This window comes from Gymnogyps californianus, chromosome 11, assembly GCF_018139145.2.
Source record: "Gymnogyps californianus isolate 813 chromosome 11, ASM1813914v2, whole genome shotgun sequence".
NCBI classification, from domain to species: domain Eukaryota; kingdom Metazoa; phylum Chordata; class Aves; order Accipitriformes; family Cathartidae; genus Gymnogyps; species Gymnogyps californianus.
In genome coordinates, this window is record NC_059481.1 from 10948115 (window position 1) to 10967072 (window position 18958).

At 42.0% G+C, this 18958-nt stretch overlaps 1 protein-coding gene across 2 annotated transcripts; it reads left to right on the top strand.

The window, feature by feature from the left end:
- The first annotated feature begins 1784 nt into the window (after positions 1 to 1784).
- LYSMD2 (LysM domain containing 2) lies at positions 1785 to 15244 on the top strand. 2 transcript variants are annotated; one of them, XM_050903299.1, is made up of 3 exons: positions 1785 to 2030; positions 7300 to 7637; positions 14467 to 15244. In XM_050903299.1, the coding sequence occupies exons 1-3, from the start codon at positions 1833 to 1835 to the stop codon at positions 14516 to 14518; spliced, it is 588 nt and encodes a 195-aa protein (XP_050759256.1). In that variant the 5' UTR covers positions 1785 to 1832; the 3' UTR covers positions 14519 to 15244. The 2 variants fall into 2 exon arrangements, with proteins under 2 accessions (XP_050759256.1, XP_050759257.1); XM_050903300.1 differs by having other exon boundaries at positions 7300 to 7632; positions 14474 to 15244.
- The last annotated feature ends 3714 nt before the right edge of the window (positions 15245 to 18958 follow it).

Sequence of the window (18958 nt, forward strand, 5' to 3'; positions counted from 1 at the left end):
CTCTCTTTCTATAGCTGGTATAAACTCAATTGGACATCCCCAGGGGAGCCTCCAACTTCCCAAATATATTGTAGACTGCAGAAAAATTAAAGTGAACCTTTTCTTGCCATCAGTTTATATAATCTTTTGTACTGCCCTGATCTATCTATGCATTGTCTACAGTTCCTCTGTTCGGACACTCTAGGATTGTCACATTGGCTTCTCATGTAATGGTGGGGTGCTGATATGTCATTCCTTATCAGTAACTCATGCATCTTGCAGGACAGCTTTTGTATTTTCCTAACTTATGCCTGGAAGCTTGTAGCCAGATTAGAAACATTTCTCGGGTCTGCCTTGATTTTTGTACTGTATTCCTTAGAGAGACTCCATGAGCCACTCACTGAACATAATTAATCTAAAAACCACAACTAGATATTATGTCAGTTGATGCATTTTATTCTTCCAAATAATTATGTGAATACATACTGGGCTGAGGAATGCTGAGGTTGTCACATGCATGTCTTTTTTGCTTAAGTTTAAGCTAGAGGTCTATCTAGGACTTCCCAGGGAAAAAACAAAACAAAACAAAACCAAACAAAACTACACTAGGTGTTTGTTGCACATATACCACTGCCCAGAATCCCAGTGTGGTTGAGGTTGGAAGTGACCTTTGGGGAACATCTTGTCCAATACCCCTGCTCAAGCACAGCCACCTAGAGCAGGCTGGCCCCGGACAGTTCATGGTATTTTGGTACATATTGTGCCTGTACAGGATGCACACATGTACACCATCTATATGTACCACACAGCTTTTGTTAGAAAGCCCCAGTTCAGTAATAATGGTTCAGCTTTCAAAGAAAGCCTATACACAGGTTTCTCGGCAAGAAGTACTCACTTAAAACACTTACTACATTCATTTTAGAATAACATGGATATTCTAAGACCTAAGTTATTAGTCAGGAAATCTACTTTTTTCCTCAAATAAATTTTCCCACTTCTTACTGTTCTAATAAATCTGGCATAATTCCTACACTTCTGTATTTGTGCACTTATGCCCACAGTCATTCCTTTTTACACTCTCCTTGCTTCTCAGTCTCAATGACAAACTGTGCATTACTGAAACTCCAGCTGACAAACTGGTAGAAGTCTCCACAGCCAACAGTACTCTGTGCTCACTCCTTCGTAACCAGTAAAAGAGAAATCCTAAGTCTCCACAGTGATACAGATTTTGGGACCCAGCACGAGGACATGTATCCCTTCTTCCTGGCAAGTGACTAACAAATCCCCATGGGCAGATGACACTCCCGCCTTTACGGTCTCCCCCCTGCTCTGTACTCCCAACCCTGCAGTGAGGGCCTCGGGGCCCGAGCTGCACCACCTCGGCAGGGGTGGTTTCTGCAGAAGAACGGGGCAGAGGCCCACGGCCTGCAGGGAGGCTACGCCACAAAGCCAGGTGCGTGGCAAGAGAGAACACCTTCACTGGTAATTTTTTCTAGGAAAATGTGAATTCCTTGTCAGCTCGCGTATTAGCGGAACGCGTTAAAAGCCCGCTCGGGCCTGCCACAACCGCTTCGCCACCACGAACCCCTGAGCCGCGCACACCCGCGATTGCGCAGCCGCCGCGTCAGGCCGCCAGTGGGCATGCGCGCTGCCCCCCACGCATGCGGCGTCTCCCGCTGCCGGCGGCGGCGCATGCGCGGCGGGCCTGCCGCCAGCCCAGCCGGAGCGTCCGCCGTTGCCGCCGCCGGGCGGGCGGCGCCTGAGGGGGCGGGGGCGGCGCGCCATGCCCGGGGGGGGGCGGCGGCGGCTGCGGAGCCGGCGCGGAGCCGCGGTCGCTGAGGTGCGGCGGCAGCATGGCCGAGTCGCTGCGGGAGGAGCCGCCGGGCGGGCCCGAGTCGGAGGCCGAGCTGTCGCAGCGGCTGGCCCGCACCAAGGCCCGCTCGTACGGCAGCACGGCGAGCGTGGCGGCGCCGCTGGCCGAGCGCTACGTGGAGCATCGGCTCAGCGCCGGGGACACGCTGCAGGGCATCGCCCTCAAGTACGGCGTCACGGTAAGGCGAGCGCCGCCGGGGCGGCCTGCCGGCCCGGGAAGCCAGAAGGGCGGCGAGGCGAGCCGGGGAGGGGCTTAGCCCCCGGGGCTGCAGGGCCGGTAGCGGCGATTGGCTCCCGTAACAGCGGCGCGCAGTTGTTAGGCCCAGAACGTAACGGAGCCACAGGGGAAGAGGCACTGGAAGCAGAAGACAGCCGAGAGATTACAGTACCAAGTTGTCCCATAGAGCATTTCCTACCCATAGCGGGCAGAAGATTCAGTTCTTACCGTGAATACGGTGCTAGTTGTAGTTTCGGTATTAAAATGCTGACGCCTGAATCTCATGACCTGCTTGGAGGGGTCAGTGCCCAGTTCTGACGGTAGCTGGCTGAAGTCCGCACTGCCCGAGACAGGGCACCCGGCCTGCTGCAGCAGGGGCTTGAAACTGACATGGGCTGGGTTCACGGGACCAGCCGGTGGCCTCTAGGAAGGGAGGATGCACTTGCTCCCACCGAGTAAACCTGTGCTGACATGACAATTCACCACTACAGTCACTTCGCATTAAAAAAACCAATGTAATTAAGCTTATCTTGAGAAGAATCATGATTTTGAGGTTGACACATAGGCTGTGACAAAAGAATTTCTTCCAGTAGCTTCAGGGCTAAAAATTCTTCCATTGTTATCTACCTGCCAGCCTAGAGGTCCTTTACAACTGATTTGAAAGTGTTGCTGCTTTTCTGCTCTCTTCCTATAGAGAAGAAAGTTTACTTATGTGGAAAGTGTTGAAAGGCTGATGCCAGCCTAAGACAAGCGGAGTCCAATAGGGCCTGCCAGCAGGCCCTAACACACTACCATTCCCCACAGAGCAGAGCTCACCTACCCTGCCTTCATTCCAGCTTATTTGGGGCCCAGCGAGCTACCAACTGACATATCTGCATGCAGCTTCAGTAGTCCCAACATGCAGAATTGCTTGGGGCCAAGCAGCTGATGAGCATAGCTAACAGCATGGTGTTAGTACACAGTCAATGTCACTTTCACATCAGCCCACCTTCCAGGTGGGCTCCTTCCAGAAGAGGTACAATGCAGTCCCAAATTAATAGGTTCTGACTGGAATGGGTTTCCTTTCCTCCTCTGGTTCTGAAGGATCTACTAAAGCCTTCCAGCAACTTCAGCAGCATTCAGCCTTCGTTGTGAAAAGGGTTAAAAGTCTGTTTCTCTTCCCTTAAGAAAGATTGAGCCACTTTTGACCAAGTCTTGTTAGCAACAGGATTAATGGCATTTTGGATTTACATTGGTCCACATTAAAACAAAGTTTTGCTCACTACAGGGGCAAAGCAGAGTGACCCGAGCTGCTCATTGGATTTGTTTGATTTTTTATTTTTGGCAGTGCTTTCCATAATGGATAAAGTCTCTGGCCTAAATGATTTAGCTATGTTCTTCATTCAGAAGTGTATTTGCTCACTGTAATAAGTGAAAAAATATACACAGACTACTAAAATAGTTTTCTAGAAAAAAGGCATTTCTAAACAGTTTACAACTCCCTTTCAGCTAAAATGAAGTTGATCCAACCTGTACAGTCTGAAAAAATAGGTTTAACTTATGAACCATAAACTTTGTTCATAGTATGAGTTTAATAAGCTTTTGCTCGCTAATGATGCAAAGTATAAATGCTATTTTTTTTAACATCTCATTTGTTATTTGATTTAATGTTGCTAATATTCTGCTTAAGAAACTAGAGCTGCATCAGTATAGACTTCAGTTGAGAAAGGGACATTTTATGTCAGTTTAACCTAAGAGCAATGCCAAGTTAGCTGAGATCAGCCATTGTGTTTCTGCTTTAATAGGTTTCAGCCCAGGGTAGGAATGTATGCAAACATGTTTGCTTTTAGCAAAATGAAGAATCTTACATGTTCACACAATGACAAGGACTGACTGCCTCTAAAGAGTCATTACATTTGCTTCCTGCATCCTGTATACTTGGCTAGAAGTGAGAGTTGCTGTAATGGGAACATCAGAATTATCTTTGGTTGCCATTACGTCCTGTATTACTGTTTTTAGAAGTTTCACCCTGTGGTTTTCCTCACTGGGAGTTACTTTGCAGCAAGAGACATCCTGTCCAGTGTCTGCCTTGACATGACATAGCATAGACAGTTTAAGATGAATGAAAATGCTGGGGGAGAGCGAGAGATCAGTGTGTTATGTTTGGCCTCATCCTCTGCCCTTCACCCCTCTCCCCCAGGTACTGTCTCTTAATCTTGTATGGCTTGTGTTCATTAGATCTTCCTTTGAACACTGTTGGGTAAATTAACACTGGGAGTTAATGTTTAGTATCATATTTATGGTTCAGTTGGAGTGCTGTTTTCCATCATACAAAGGTATCTCTTTTGAGGGGAGAAGGAAGAGGACTGTTTGTTTCATTGTCAGTAGAAGTGGTTTCAATGGATTAGTTCAGCACCAGTTTATGCACTAGTGCAGCTTCAGTTGAAGTATTAAGAGCAAAGGCTTTAGCACATGCTTTCACTATTATAGGTCTGTAGCTAACAGAAATCAGTTCAGTTTTCCTAGTACTAAGAGAACTAGCGTTAAATCCTGCTCTCCATACACCTATGAGTGTATGGAGCCATACCAAGTTGCAGAAGGAGCAGTATATATTACACATATCAAGTAGCCTGCTCAAGGCTGAGGGATGTTCTTTTTAGAACCAAGTATTTCCCCTTTCATTGTTACTCAGTGCAGAGGTACACAGTCTTCCAAATGCCACAAGATGGTATTTAAAAGGTATTTTAGGAAGAAATAACCAGAGGTAGAGTTACAGTGAAGTAGGATAGAGAACAGTAGTACAGTGCATTATTTATCAGCTATTGAAACATCACCTTCCAACTCCCCTGTAGTAGAGATCTCAGTTTTCAGCTTGTGTTGTGTTTTTAGAGAAAAGCTCCAGCTAGCTTTTTAAACATTTTTTGATACCCATCAAGACAGACAACTTTTAGACATTTTGACAATTGACATTTAAACTAGCATCTGATGGCTGTTGTAGGTCTCATTACTAAGTCAGGTGAAGCTTTCTTTATGGCCTTCAGATGGTACTCAGTTTGGGAGAGAACTTAGAGATAGACCATATACTGTGTAAGGCTAACTAAAAATAGTTTCCAGGCTTCAGGAACTGGAAGAGTAATGAGCTTCTCTTACTTGTAGTAGTAGCTTACTGTCTGATACTGGATATTAGTTATTCAGCTTTTGAAAGTGATTATTAAATCTAATTATTCCATCATCTTAGCCATCTGCAGCAACAGGCTGAGGTTGTCTTTAAGTAGAGAATACCATTTTTGTATATTTAATGGATAGAAATAACTTACTGCTAAGCTTTACTGCACCATTTTCACTACTCTCACTCTCCCAGACACCTAGCCTTTCTAGAGAGAGTCTCCTATTTATTTTTACAGAGAAAGGTTTCATCAGGCTTCCAGGACCCAAGCAAATGCATCCATACATGACACCAGATCTATAATGGCACTGCAGCAGATACTCTTACCACACAGTACAGGTCTACATTGCATGTAGGAGTTTATTCCAGTTCTGCAGGTGGCCACACAGTCTTACATCTGCACAGAGACAACAAAATAACATCTCTACTGTTTTCCATTGGTTTTAGACAGCTTCCCCTGCTAGTATGTTCAGTGTAAGAAATGTACAGGCATGTTAACCCAATTATTATCTGTTAACAACAGTCTTTCTTTTGCAATTGGGAAAGACTCCAAGTAGTGTCAGAGCAAAGTTTAAAGAGTTTAAGACTGACAAGCATAAGATGGTAGAGCAATTTTTTCATTATCTAAATGCTGAACTGAAGATACTTCAGACTTTGAAGTAGTGAGTGGCTAGTGCTTAGAGCACTCAGCTTTTTCTGGGCAATTATAGTAGCAGTAAGACTCCTATTATTACAAGACTTAGAGTCTTTATTCTTACTCAGTTTAGCTCCATTTAGTTTAATAAAAATGAATAACACAAATGCAGGCAAGAGGTATTTTCAGTTCTCTGTATTTGTTTTCAAGCAGGTTTTATTTAGAGTGCATTTATCATTGCAGTACTGTAGTGATTAGGGATTTCTGCTTATTGCAGTCACCAGGGGACCAGAATGGTCATTTTTCTTTCACTTACGACTTTTCCTAATGACATCATGAATTCAGGTTATAACTAAAGCTGAAAGTCATAGTCATGGATACTGATTTCTGTGCTTTTTTAAAGCTTGCAATTGAGAAATAGGAAGCTAGTTTAACTGTTATTGACTTGGAAGGGAAATTTTGATGAGTAAGGACTTAACATTCTTAGTAGGGAGATAGTATAAACATTTACCAGGAGCTTTTCTTCACCTGTAAAGCAATGGAATTTATAGTAGCTTCTCAGGTTAAGTGTAGAACAAGTGGGGCTTTATGCATTAGTATGCTGAGAAAGATGGGGTCTTCTTGCTTCTGTCATGAGATCGTCTGTACTGATGAGTAGGTTGTAAGAAGTACTTTGGGTAAAAGTTGCATAAGAAGTATTTAAGTTATGTGGTGGCTGTTACCATGCATTATTACATTCATGAGGTTGCTGTTGATCATGCTGTAGATTCAGTTTACTGGACAAATGCTAGTCTATGCAGCTGCATTACAAAGTGTTTAAGAGTCCCCCATTCTTTTCACTGCCTGACTTCTCGCTGAAAATCAGGACTTCATCTGAAGTCTGAATTTATTACATCAGCTAGGGGGGAAATACTATGGATGAGGCATATACTGTTCCTCCAAGACTTGTGGCACGCACTGTTCATAACTAGCATGTCCTAGAATGTTCAAGGTAACTTTATCGCCCCTTGTTTGTATTATGCATGCTTTTTACCAGAGAGTTCACCTACAGCAGCTGCTAGCAGTTCTGAGCCTTACTCTAATATAAATCCAAATCAGCAGCACTTTCGCAATAGAATTTTTATTCTTTGGCAAGTTGTTCACTGAGCCTGTATAGAGATTGGAAGACTGTTCAAGAAAAGCACCTTTAGGTAGTGCAAGACTTTAGAAAGACCAATATTTTGGGGTCAAGTCTACATAAAAGGAAGAAGCTAGGGTGTTGAGTTAACAAGACTAAGACAGAACATACACTCTGAAGTCACTCTGAATGCAAAAAAATCCGTTCCTGAAGTCATTGCTGCTGCAAAGAAAGCATAGATTTATTGTAACTAAAGGTTATTGTACCGCTGCAGAAGGTTAGTACTTTATACTTTGCCAAAACCTAATAACTTACATTTTTCCTATCTTTTTCAGATGGAACAAATAAAGAGGGCAAATAAACTGTTCACTAATGACTGTATATTTCTGAGGAAAACCCTGAATATTCCTGTTATATCAGAGAAACCATTACTGTTCAATGGACTTAATTCACTGGAGTCTCCCGAGAATGAAACTGTTGACAGCTCCCCTTCTTGTGATGAAGGACTAGTGGCAGTTCAGGAAGAAAGTAGTTCTTCTCCCAGTCCTCAAGAGCCTGACAATCAGCCCACTGCACCAGAAGAACTATCTGCCAAAGATTTCCTACAGAGGTTGGACTTGCAGATTAAGTTATCCAAACAAGCAGCCAGAAAACTAAAAGATGACAGTGTCAGGTAAATGCTGCTTTTAGTATTAAGAAACTTAATCTCATCCTGAAGGCTTTTTAATCTAAGCTGAACCCTCTTTGTGGGGTCTCTCAGACAGCATCTGTAGTTTTAATTTGTCAACAGCAATTCTATGCTATTATCATGCACCAGATACATTCAGAGCACACTGTTAGCAGATGCCTTGATATGGCAGATATAAAGACTGTGTCACAATACATTGTTTATAGAATAGCAATAATATTCCATGAAAGCTAAAAGGCCAGTATTCTCCAAGATGTCTTGGTATGTAAGTGGGCAACTATTTAAGCAAACCCATAGTTTTCAGTAGAGTACTAAGCCAAGGCCGATGTGGGAGCTGATTGCATACAGCAAGGCATGATTGCATTTTCCTTCTGTCCCAAATTGCCTCATAATTGTGTAAATATTCTCCATGTTGCAGTTAAGCTATCCTGTCTCCTTTCCCTATGCAGTCCCTCCCTTTGTGGATCCACCTATGTAGACTTCTGTCTTTTCTTCAGTATTTCTTCTACAGCCAGGAGCTCCCACACACTTTACTCGTAGAAAAAGCAGTACCTTTTGACCTCTCTGCCACAGTGATTATCCCCTCACATATGTAGGCATCCCATAGAGAGTACAGAAAGACTTAGAGCAAGAATGGACTTCAGTAGTGTTTGTTTTCCCATGTCTGTGGGACAAGCTTCCTCAGCTTGTTCACAAGCAGTCTCTCAGGCTGGTTGTCTGACAGTAAAAGGAATGACTGCAGGGGACTGGTATTGCTTCTCTTACCAGAGAGCTGGAGAGAGATTTGCTTTTGCAAATTTGTTTAACACAAAACTTCTTCTGTCGTTCTGGTTCACTTCACATACTCTGATTTTGAGTGCAAGCAACATACTTTTCATGTTAAGAAGAAAGTAACCTTTCAGGACCAAATCTATTGAGCAGAGTCCCATAATTTCTTTAAGAAATTAAGGGATTATTTCAGCAACTTGAAAACTTTGTTCAGTAGACAAAAACTTGAGGGGGAGCAGTGTATTGCATGTAGCAATTGGACAAGCCTCATTTGGAGAAATATCCCATAAGACAGCTTAAGGTAATTCATTACCTATTGCCCTCCACATACAATTCTCCATTGCCAGGACATTGGTTTAGAGTTAGTCTCAGGGAAGGCTGGCATGCTTTCACATCTTGTTAACACACTTGTCAATTATTTTCTTTTGAATTGGTTACATGAAGAGGAAAAATAGCTGTTGGAACTCAGATCCTTCTCTATTCAAACTCATTCACTTGCATTTTTATATTTGAAACAATGTAGAGCATCTATCAAAATGTGCCACTGCTGACTCACAGATCATTAGACATTTGTCTCTAACACAGATTAGAGTAGGTGTTGATCCAGCAGTTAAGCTGGGTGGCAGGAAACCACAGTCCCTGCCAGAGAAATACAATTATTTTAACATCCCTTCAACAAAATAACATGCTACTTTACAGAACAAAATTCTCTTAGACCTTGCTGCACCATGAGCAGAACCAATATAGTGACACCACACAAATAGTATACTGCTACTACTAATATCCATTTCCTGTATTGCTGAAGTTACAACTTGGGAAATGAGGGCCTGGTACCACATTTCCTCCCAAGGAATAATGGCTATAGGAGGATGAGTTACTTCCTCACCTCCTGTTGAGATTTAGCAGGTAATTTTGTTAATTGTGCATAAAGCACAGATTTTTATTGGTCATGATGCTACAGGAAGCATGAAGTACAGAGCTGCAGGCTATCTGCTGAGCAGGATGTTTTCCAAAGCTGCTGAAGAGAAAAGCTTCCTGTATGTCTGATAAAGTCTTCATAATGTCACTCACCTTCCACCCCACCACCTCTGGCTTTCAGTCATGGCTCACAAAAGCCATCCTTGCCTTATCTTCTCCAACTGTGTTCACCCCTTTACAGTCTGACAGGAAGTGCCAAAGGACCAGTGAATGTTTACTCCTTGCAGAAAGCAGGAGTAGAGGGAGACCATTGCCAAAAGCCCTGGAGATACTTTTCAGCTATGTACCATCAATGGCATTTCTGGGCCCACACTGGAAGGTAGCAACATTCCTTACTCTGCTGCAGCAGCTCCCCAGGAGGTGCCTGTTGTCCCTCCTGCCTATACCTTTCTTGTCCCTTGCTTGGAGCAGGAGGCCTTGCAAATTGGACAGCCATCATGATAGTAAACCAGCCTCATGAATACGCAAATTTCCAATGCTTAGAGTGAAAGCCATTTATGAAATTGAGTGCTGTTTTCAGCTACTCTGGCCTTCTGTATTCAGATTGCCTTGTCAAGGCCTGTTTAGAATGTGGCATGCACCAACACTGTAGTGTACTTAAGTGCCTGTTTGAGAGTAAGAAAGGAGCACCTTTCTTACAGAGTTACATCTACCACCACCAAAAGCAACACTGGAACTAAGAAAACTGGTAGCAGAAGCAGACTATCAGTTCCAAAACTTGAAGAGTTGTAACTTCTCACCATACCCATGAGCCTGATTTGACAGATGGAGAGAATCACAACATCTCTTAAATTGCTCTTTCCTTTGGTGTCCCTTAAAGTTGCCAAGAATGCATGCACGTACATGCACTGATTCTGATCAAACTGTACAGGCAGTTTCATAGTCAGAAACTGCCTTGTGCTACAAAGACAGCTTAAGGTGAATTACATTGTTTAATCATAACTCTTCAAGTCACCCCTTTAAATGCTCTCAAAGGAATAAAGTATATTAATCTCTAAAGTCAGCCTCTTCCCAGCTAAAGCTTCTTGCTGTTCAGTAGAAAAATTGAGGAGCACATAGATGCAGATTTAGACTAGATATTAAAATTTAATAGCCATGCAAGTAGACGAGCATTAAAGGTTATAGAATGTGATCCACTCGGTTTGTGCCAGCTGCCTTTCACTACTAGAGTTTATGTAAGCATATGGCTAGATCTGTATGTAATACTACTTTTACTGGAGAGTTTCACTGAGCAAGAAATCATTGGTTAATGAATCCCCCAATCAGGCATATTTACGCAAGATGCAGTTCTACGCGAGCAGCTTGAGGCAATAAGACCTGTTTTTGTTTCAAGCAATATTTTTATAATAGGCAAAAAGAAATGCAAAAGTATTAATATAGTTATTTGTAGCATATGTCGCTAATTCACATATTTGCATATTAGGGAAGAATACCCATTATTATTTTTATCCACACATGGAAGAAAAGCAACTTGTAATAGTTTGGGAAGATATGGTAGTACTTCATCTTGCCCAAAATGCTGTTGTGCATGTTTCAGGATGCCGAAACTGAAATTAAGTTTAGTGGTGCTTTTTGTATCAGACAGTTGAACACCAGAGGTCTAATGCAAGGTGTCCTTAATATTTTAGGGTGGTACTGTGGTAGGCTAGAACACTAAGGCCATATATTTTGCTTCTGGGACAGGTCACATCTTTCTGCATTTGCCTTTTAGTGACTTATTTTGAAAACCTTGTAACTGAATAGGGCCACTCTAATTACTGTTGCTTACACGAGCCAATATAATTAACTGGTGTGCAGCACTGGAAGAGAACCATATATTGTCATCTGCTCAGTTGCCTTGACCTGAACCTAGGAAAGAGTAGGGGGTTGAAGCATTTGAAACTGATAACTAATTGAGTTAATTTGCCCAATAATTGTTCACCATCATTGGCTATGAGTTAAGAAAACAGATACCTCAATAAAGGAGGCTGCCTGTGGAGAATCCTGTTTTCAGACTTCCAAAAGCTATTAACTCATGAACTCAGATTGCTGCCTTGTTTTATTGTGGATTCTAGAAGCATCCAAGCATTGGATTCAGGTTTACTTGTTCACACTCAGGTGCGCTTGGTCTTACAGAAGTGGTTATTAGCACTTTTTATTGTGGCCTGATGCATACAATAGCTTACAGTAGATGTCTTTCAGCTCCTGTAACCTGCTGGGCAAAGTGGCAACAGCAAACAGGAAGAGACAGCACTACAAAGCATTGTAATGCTGTGCTGTTCTGTTCCCTTTGCCTGAAGGAGAATGTTGCAGTGACTTACCACTTTGCTATTTTAAGCATCTTAAAAAGTGAAGAAAATTGTTTGGTCATTATTGTTTAAACATACACACACTGCCATGTTGCTGCTTGTGGGCCATGGGCCAGAGCTACTACTATGTAATTTTATTTCATATAAAGCTTGGCTTGTTTTTAAGCTATGAGAACAGCCTTGTACTTGCTGTGTACAGTTCTGAAGATCTACATTAGTAGTATTTCCTGGCCATTACCTTGGTTTGGAGTAACATGTTGTAGATCTCATCACATAGCCTAGTAGTGCTGCCTGGGACAGAAGGTTAGAAGCTGTTCTTGCCAGCCTTTACTGCCAACTATAGCATGCCTGAGCCTTGGTCAGAAATTTATTTTGCCCATTACAGCCAGTCACTGCTTTGCTTAGGCTCAAGCGTAATGACCTACTACATGGTTCTTATGTCCCTGCCACATACAGAAATCCCTCAAAGCTGGCTGTGACTCCCGTGCCAGTCTTCTGCCCTCTATTGACAATTGCCAAGTAAAAGTCCATAGCCCAAGTGCATATTTCACAAGGAAAGTGGAGACAAACAGCTTAGCCTAGCTGTTCTGTTACTTTCATGTTTGAAGACCTGCTAATATAACATCGCTATTTCAACTCTTCAGTTCTCCATATTCACCCCTACTATCCACCATAATCAACTGCAGCTAATTTCAGTCCAGTGTTTAGCTGTTGCCATGTCATGATGGATGTTACTCCTATATTAAGGCTTTCAAGAAAAAAAAAGACTGAAAGGCCAATTCTGACAGCCTCTGATTAGAAGGAAGGTCTTTTTGCTGTACCTCTGGCACATTTTATTCTCCTGAAAGAGGAAACATAACAAAACTAAAAAGTAATTTTCAGTGTACAGCATAGAAAGTAAGCTTCTCCCCTACTGGACAGTCTAAGCTCTGAAAATATAGAAGTTCTCCTTCATCCTCATGAACTAGCAGGAGATTGCTATTTGCAACTATGTTCTGGGCATATGTGGCTAGAAACTCCTTGCCCCAGAAGGGCATATATCAGAGCTTCAGAATATACTTTTTGAAATATTTAGCTTCAGGCAAGTAGTTACAGTTGAATTTTAGAGTCCTGCAGTCCAGTCTTACAAGCTTGGTATGTTGATAGGTTTCAATTCTGAAAAAAGTTTTAAAATGTATTGTCTTGAGACAATTTATAGATCAAAAGTGCTTTAGTGCTTATTCAACTGAACATGAATTGTTTGCTTCCTTACTTTACTGTCATGCCAGGTATTATGAACAGCATCTGCAAATTACAGTATTCCATGGCAGTTTCACAATGCAGAATTAATGATATAAGGAAAGATACTACTTAAATCAGATCATCTGTATCTTAAGAATTATGCTTGGTACTGGGTCTGTAGCATCAGTAATGTAAATAGATGTGGTATTTGTAAGAAAGGCTAAAATCTGTTTTCAGTACTACTGTAACCACACATCCCTGCAATAACTACCAGTTTCATCCAAAACCTGTTTTTTTTGAGGTTTCTTTTTTTGACAAGATCATTTCAAGGCAAAAGCAATATCATGTGTTTGGCTTAAGATGGTAACTTTGCTGGACTACCCAAGAACAGGGAAGGGCTGGGAAAATGAGTGCAAGTTACTCTGCTGCTTGGTTAGTTTGTAGGGGTCTTTCCTCTTCTGTTCTGGGGGACTTATATGAAATTTAAATTGTAGATAAATAATCATGTTTAGAAGTTAGTAGGGAAGTCTGCATGATTGGGGTTTGGAATACTATTGAAACACTTAGTTTTTACCTTCTATCATTATTAGACTATTTGAATAACTGTACCTTTGTATGGAGGCACATACAGTATTAAAAGTAACTGGAAATCCTTTGAAGCTCACAGTGTAGCAACTGTTAAGTCTTTCTGTTCTCACCAAAACACTAAAATTGGCAGCAGCTTTAAGAATAGGCTCTCAGGAACGTAATTTTGAAGCTACAGTAGTAGAAAACAATGATCTTTGGAGAACTTAGCATGCTTGAATTAGTACTAGATGCTGCACTGCAATAGGTTTACATAACCACTTTTTTTTTTTAAAGGCAATATTGTCAAGTAAACAGTAGGCAGACTGATTTTTCCTGATTTTTTTTTAATAGCAACATTACTTTGGTTTATCCAGTCATTGCATTAACAATAGCACTTGTGGGCAACTATTTTCTCCTAAGAAAATCCAAGCGATCAGTCTCAATATTGATTGATGCACAGGAAGTATACATCAAGGAGCCCACTCAGGGAATATCCTTGCAGCATCAAGACAAATCCAGCTACAACTATGATGGACTGCTCCTGTTCTTGCCTCATTTGTTCCATCTGCACCCCCTGCCATTCAAAAGGCTGAAACAAACCTACAATTAAGCTTGCTTTTTTTAAAAAAGAAATTGAAAGCAACAGTACTGGAACTCCAGCATCCCCTCTACTTGTTTATCCTTTACAGTATTTCTTATTGATTTGGCACTGTAGTGTCAATAATAGTTCATTAAACTCTAAATACACTCTGATGTTATTGAACTTATATAGCTTTACTTGTTCTCAGCATTCTGTTCTTGAAACAACGTAACGAGAACTCCGGAGATGTATAATGAACAGTAGTATACTGCAAATAATATTTCTGTTAGGCAATGCCAGTCTTACCTATTTTGATCCATTAGGAAAACTGGTTATCTGCATTTGCATTACATTTTTACTGTTGAGACATGGTATGTTCCTGATCTGATGATTATGATCATTTTCTTTTTAGAGAGGAGGAAAATGAGGAAGGTCCCTATGCAACTTCTTCGTATCACCAGTAGAAGACAGATGTGATGGCCTGAAAACTTTCCACAAAATCAGTTCTTAAAGAACTAAATGGTCAATAATTCAAAAACCAAGTCTTTTGGACTCATCGTCTTGATGTCCTTAAAACAAGTCATGAATGGGTAATTGCACTGAAATTATGACCTCTTCTGCCTTCCATAGGTTAATGTCCTTATGCTATATCAACAAAGGGTTTAAGCCTTCCAAAACTAGCAATGGCCTTTACACCCCTTCTGTGCAAACTGTAGCATGGTAGCAACAATATATCCTTGAGGTCACCTTTATGCAGAATGTTGATCTTTAGTAAAGATTTTGTAAATACTTGTTGAAGTGAAATTTGTTTTAAGTATTTAAAAGTATTAAATAAGTTTGCTTGTAAATGACAAACTATGAAACTAATAGAAATTTGCTTATTCTGCAAACACAGGCAAGTTTGCTGTGGAAGTTTTGTCTACTTCAGGGCTGCAGAACTTGCCTCTGAACTCTGCGTGTGTGTCTGTGTGTGGTTATGATTTATTCCTAGAAAGGGGAATTCTACTTGTTTTGATTAGTTAAAGCCTTTATGGTTAAACAACTGTTTGCAAACTGGATTTCTGCTAATAAAAGGAAAGAGTTACAGCAAGAGATTTTTCTTTGTGAGATATGACATTGGAATATCAGATGTGTGTTCCTGTGTGCAGTTAACTTTTGTGTGGTTTTAATTTAATAAATACAAAAATACTGATGTGTCTGTTCATAATCAAGTCAGCTTGGTTCTAGTCTGGTTTTTGTGAAGAACGGTTTGTCTAGTTACATGAGCTACTAGATGCTAATTTCAGGGTAAATAATGTCCTTTACCATATAGCTCACCCTCCTAAATGAGACCTGTAAGAACTATTTGATGTAGTTGTGGAGTCAAGAAAACTGTATTAAGATTAATAAGAGCCACACTGGTAAGCCTTCACTGTTCTGAGAAGAGATGCCAGTATTCAAGTCTGCAAGTGGACCCCACCTGAAGCTCAAGAAGGCATAGTGCAGGCTGCATTCACTCTTTGCCCTGAAGTTAATGTATTAGCAAATACTTGTTAAGCATTCTACAATTTTTCCTCAAGTATTCAATAAGCTTCACAAAACTCTTGTCAGTAAAGAATTGCCAGATCCCCACCATGACAGATGCTGTTTCCTATGTATCAGCTCGTTTACATAGTTTATTGCTCCCTCAAAGGAAAAACTTTCTGCAATATGTTAAGATGGAAGCAATAGAGAAAGTCACATTAATTTACTAAAACTAGAAATAAAAATTCAAAAGCTAGACAGGAATTGATATTTCCCTAGAGCTTGCAGGAACTCAGACCCGGCAAGCTCATTCAAATCATCTCTAGCTCTAGTCCTAAAGAGGAGGTCTGTGGTGGCACACAAATTAACAAGAACAGGGAAAGCTTAGAGTGAATAAAAGGAAGCATTGATTTTTCTTGAAGAGACTGGTGAATTAGTTTTAGGTCTTGTATCTTTCTTAAATTGGGATTTTTATCTATTCCTTACAGGATAGTAATTTCTATTGTTGTCAGTTAATTTCAGTAGGACATTACCGGAGCCAGAATAAACAACTTTTCCAAAGGCAACCCTAGCTTCAAGCCCAGTTATATTTTATAATCCTACAGAAAAAATTTAATCCTTCTGTACCAAAAACCTGCTATTGTAATACCCTCACCTGTCCAGCACATGCAGGACCAAGGTGCTTTGCTGAGCAGGTCAGAAGCACAGCTTTCTTTGCACAGCAAGCACACCTCCTGCCAGCTGCACGAGGCTGACCAAGCTCCTGGCAGAGCCACATTTCACTCCACTCTTCCCAAGAGTGCTGCTGTGCTCATGGGCTGGAGGACCTTCAGGACAAGCAACGGAAGGTTGGTGACACTATTTACATCTACTTTTCCTGACTGAGAAAGCCATATGGAAGTGCAAGAGAAGAAGCAGCTGTGCCAGCCTGGAGACAGGGTTGGCCAGAGACCCACTGCCGCACACCATTCTCCTCAGACACGGGTAGATTTCAGCCCAGCCCCACAGCTCAGGCCAGCAGCACCCCAATCAACGCACAGCATCTCTGGAAGCCCCACTGCACCAGCACTCAACATGGCATCCATTACAAAACCATTAGCATAACCCAGCAGAGACACCTAACCCATCTGTTCCACACAGGCATCTTCCCACAGGGAGGATTTCAACACCGCCATTAACCACAACAAAGTCTGCCTCCAAGAGGCCCTACCTTGCCAGCCACGCCCCAGAGCAGGTCTCTGCTCCTTGCCTGCTACGCAGGCGGTCTTCACAGTGCCCCAAGGACACACTGCTCAGCACCAGGCCAGGGGGCCTTAGCTTTTGCTTCCACTCCACCTTCTTTAGCATTTCCAGTCCTATTTACCAAAACCTGCAGCAGCTGCTCTCCCCCTGCCCTGGGAGGAGGCCGCTTTTCATGGCCGCAGGGCCTCCCAGGGGGCTGTGGGGCCTGACGAGCCCCCAGGCACAGCTGGGCCCTGACAGAGCCCCCGGAGCCAGCTGGGTCTCCTCAGCGGGGCGGAGGCTGTGGGCAACCTGGCTTTTGTCTGAGTGCTAATTAAATGGGATTCTCTTTGTCCTGGCAGGCTATTGCAGCGTGGGCGAAAAGTTAGACTTCGTTGTGTTTAATTCATGTCTGTTCCTGGTTTTCAAGTAGATAGACATGGTGTTTCATAATCCCTAGGGCAAATGCAGGGACCAAATGCCCATTTTTTATGTAAGGGTAAAATATTTCTAGAAATTGCTTTACTACACCTTTGCAAGTTTCTCGCACCCCTTCATTGGCGGGAGGTCCTGCAACCCCGCGCCGCTGCTGCGTGGCTGGGCTGCATCCCCTGCGCGGGGCGGCTGGTCACACACACCTCCCAGCAGGCGCCTGAGGTCCCCCGGGTCTGCTCAACCCCCAGGAAAACTGAGCAGATGAGAGAAAATAGTGCCTGGAAATAGCGTATCTGTAATATATTCGGAGTAATTCAAGATGGAGTTTTCCTACTCTGTAACAAAGGGGTTCTTAAGACTCTGAAATAAGTAATGTTTTAATATCTTAATCCACATTGTCATATTATTACTCAAGAAAATGACAGTTTTTCCTGTACATTTTATATATTGTTTATACATTATCCTGTATATTTTGCTTCTCACTCTGCCTTTATTCTTCCTACGCTTGTAACTTCATTCTTTGTTTATATATTTATACCAGTCCTACAAGGTGTGGTTTAGGGCTGGAATGGGGCAATTTCAGGCAGAAGTGAAGCACACAGTGCAGATAAAATTCCGTGTTTTGCACCTATTCTGTGGTGGGAAACCTGCACGTTTGCAGTTTTGTTTTTACGTATTTCTTCAGTCAAAGCTTGAAAAGTCAAAACCTGGGCAGGCTTGGACTAGGATCTTTTTAAATGAAATGTGGGACATACCTGATAAAAAGTTTTCATTTGGGACTCATTTGTAATGTGGCTGGAGGCTACTAAACCCCTGTAAGTCCAGTTAACTCAGCCATCAGGTGCTGTAGTTGCATCTAACATTCTCAGAGCGGGGCATCCCCCTTCCCGCAGACATTGCGATGAACTCCTGTTGCTCCGTGGTGCAGGATGTCCTCAAAAAGCTGGGCAGTGGATAGAAAAGATGCATTCTCTTTAACACACAAAAGCAGCCTTGTACTACTGTAGCTTGTAGGAAAGTGTTTAATAAAGTACAGTATCAGAAACAATAGTCTAATAGAAAAGCTCAAAAGGTGAATACCATATATGTTGTACTTGTTACATTTTCAGTGATAATTTAGGGAGTGAAGGATTTCTGAAGGATCCAGCAGAGATACAAACAACATAGAAACTGATTTTTGTCAATTTAGAACCAGAGATGTGCAGGTGTTGAAAATACCTTTCTCACCAGGAAAAAGGAAAGCACTGACAGAATATGATTTACTAATTATGTACTAAACACACTAGCAGCAGATGTCCAGTGCTAATGTGCTCCACGTGTTCCCTTCAAAATAAGGACTGATCTGTAGTGCAGGCTGATACTCACGTCACTCGGGTTGATTTTATTTAGCGTAAGTCATAGCCTTTTAGAAATGCAGGGTGAGTCATCAGGCTGGCTGTGTTTTTACTGTCTAGTTCTGAAAGGTGTGATTTACTGATAGATGTTCATTTGATGTACCAGCAATGAAACCAGTATTTGAAGCATTCAAATAACAAGTTTAATGGGCTTGGGCAGGATGGGAAGTGAATCTCGTTTGAAGAACGTAGCTGAGATGATTGCTCATCTATCTGTCAGAGGGCTTGCTCTGTTCTCAGCTAGTCGTCAGGTTGGTCTAATTGGTCTACTTACGTATGTACCCCAAGTGATGCACAGCAGCAGGGTAAGCACAGAACAGGTTCAAGAACATGCGTACTCCAAAATAGAAT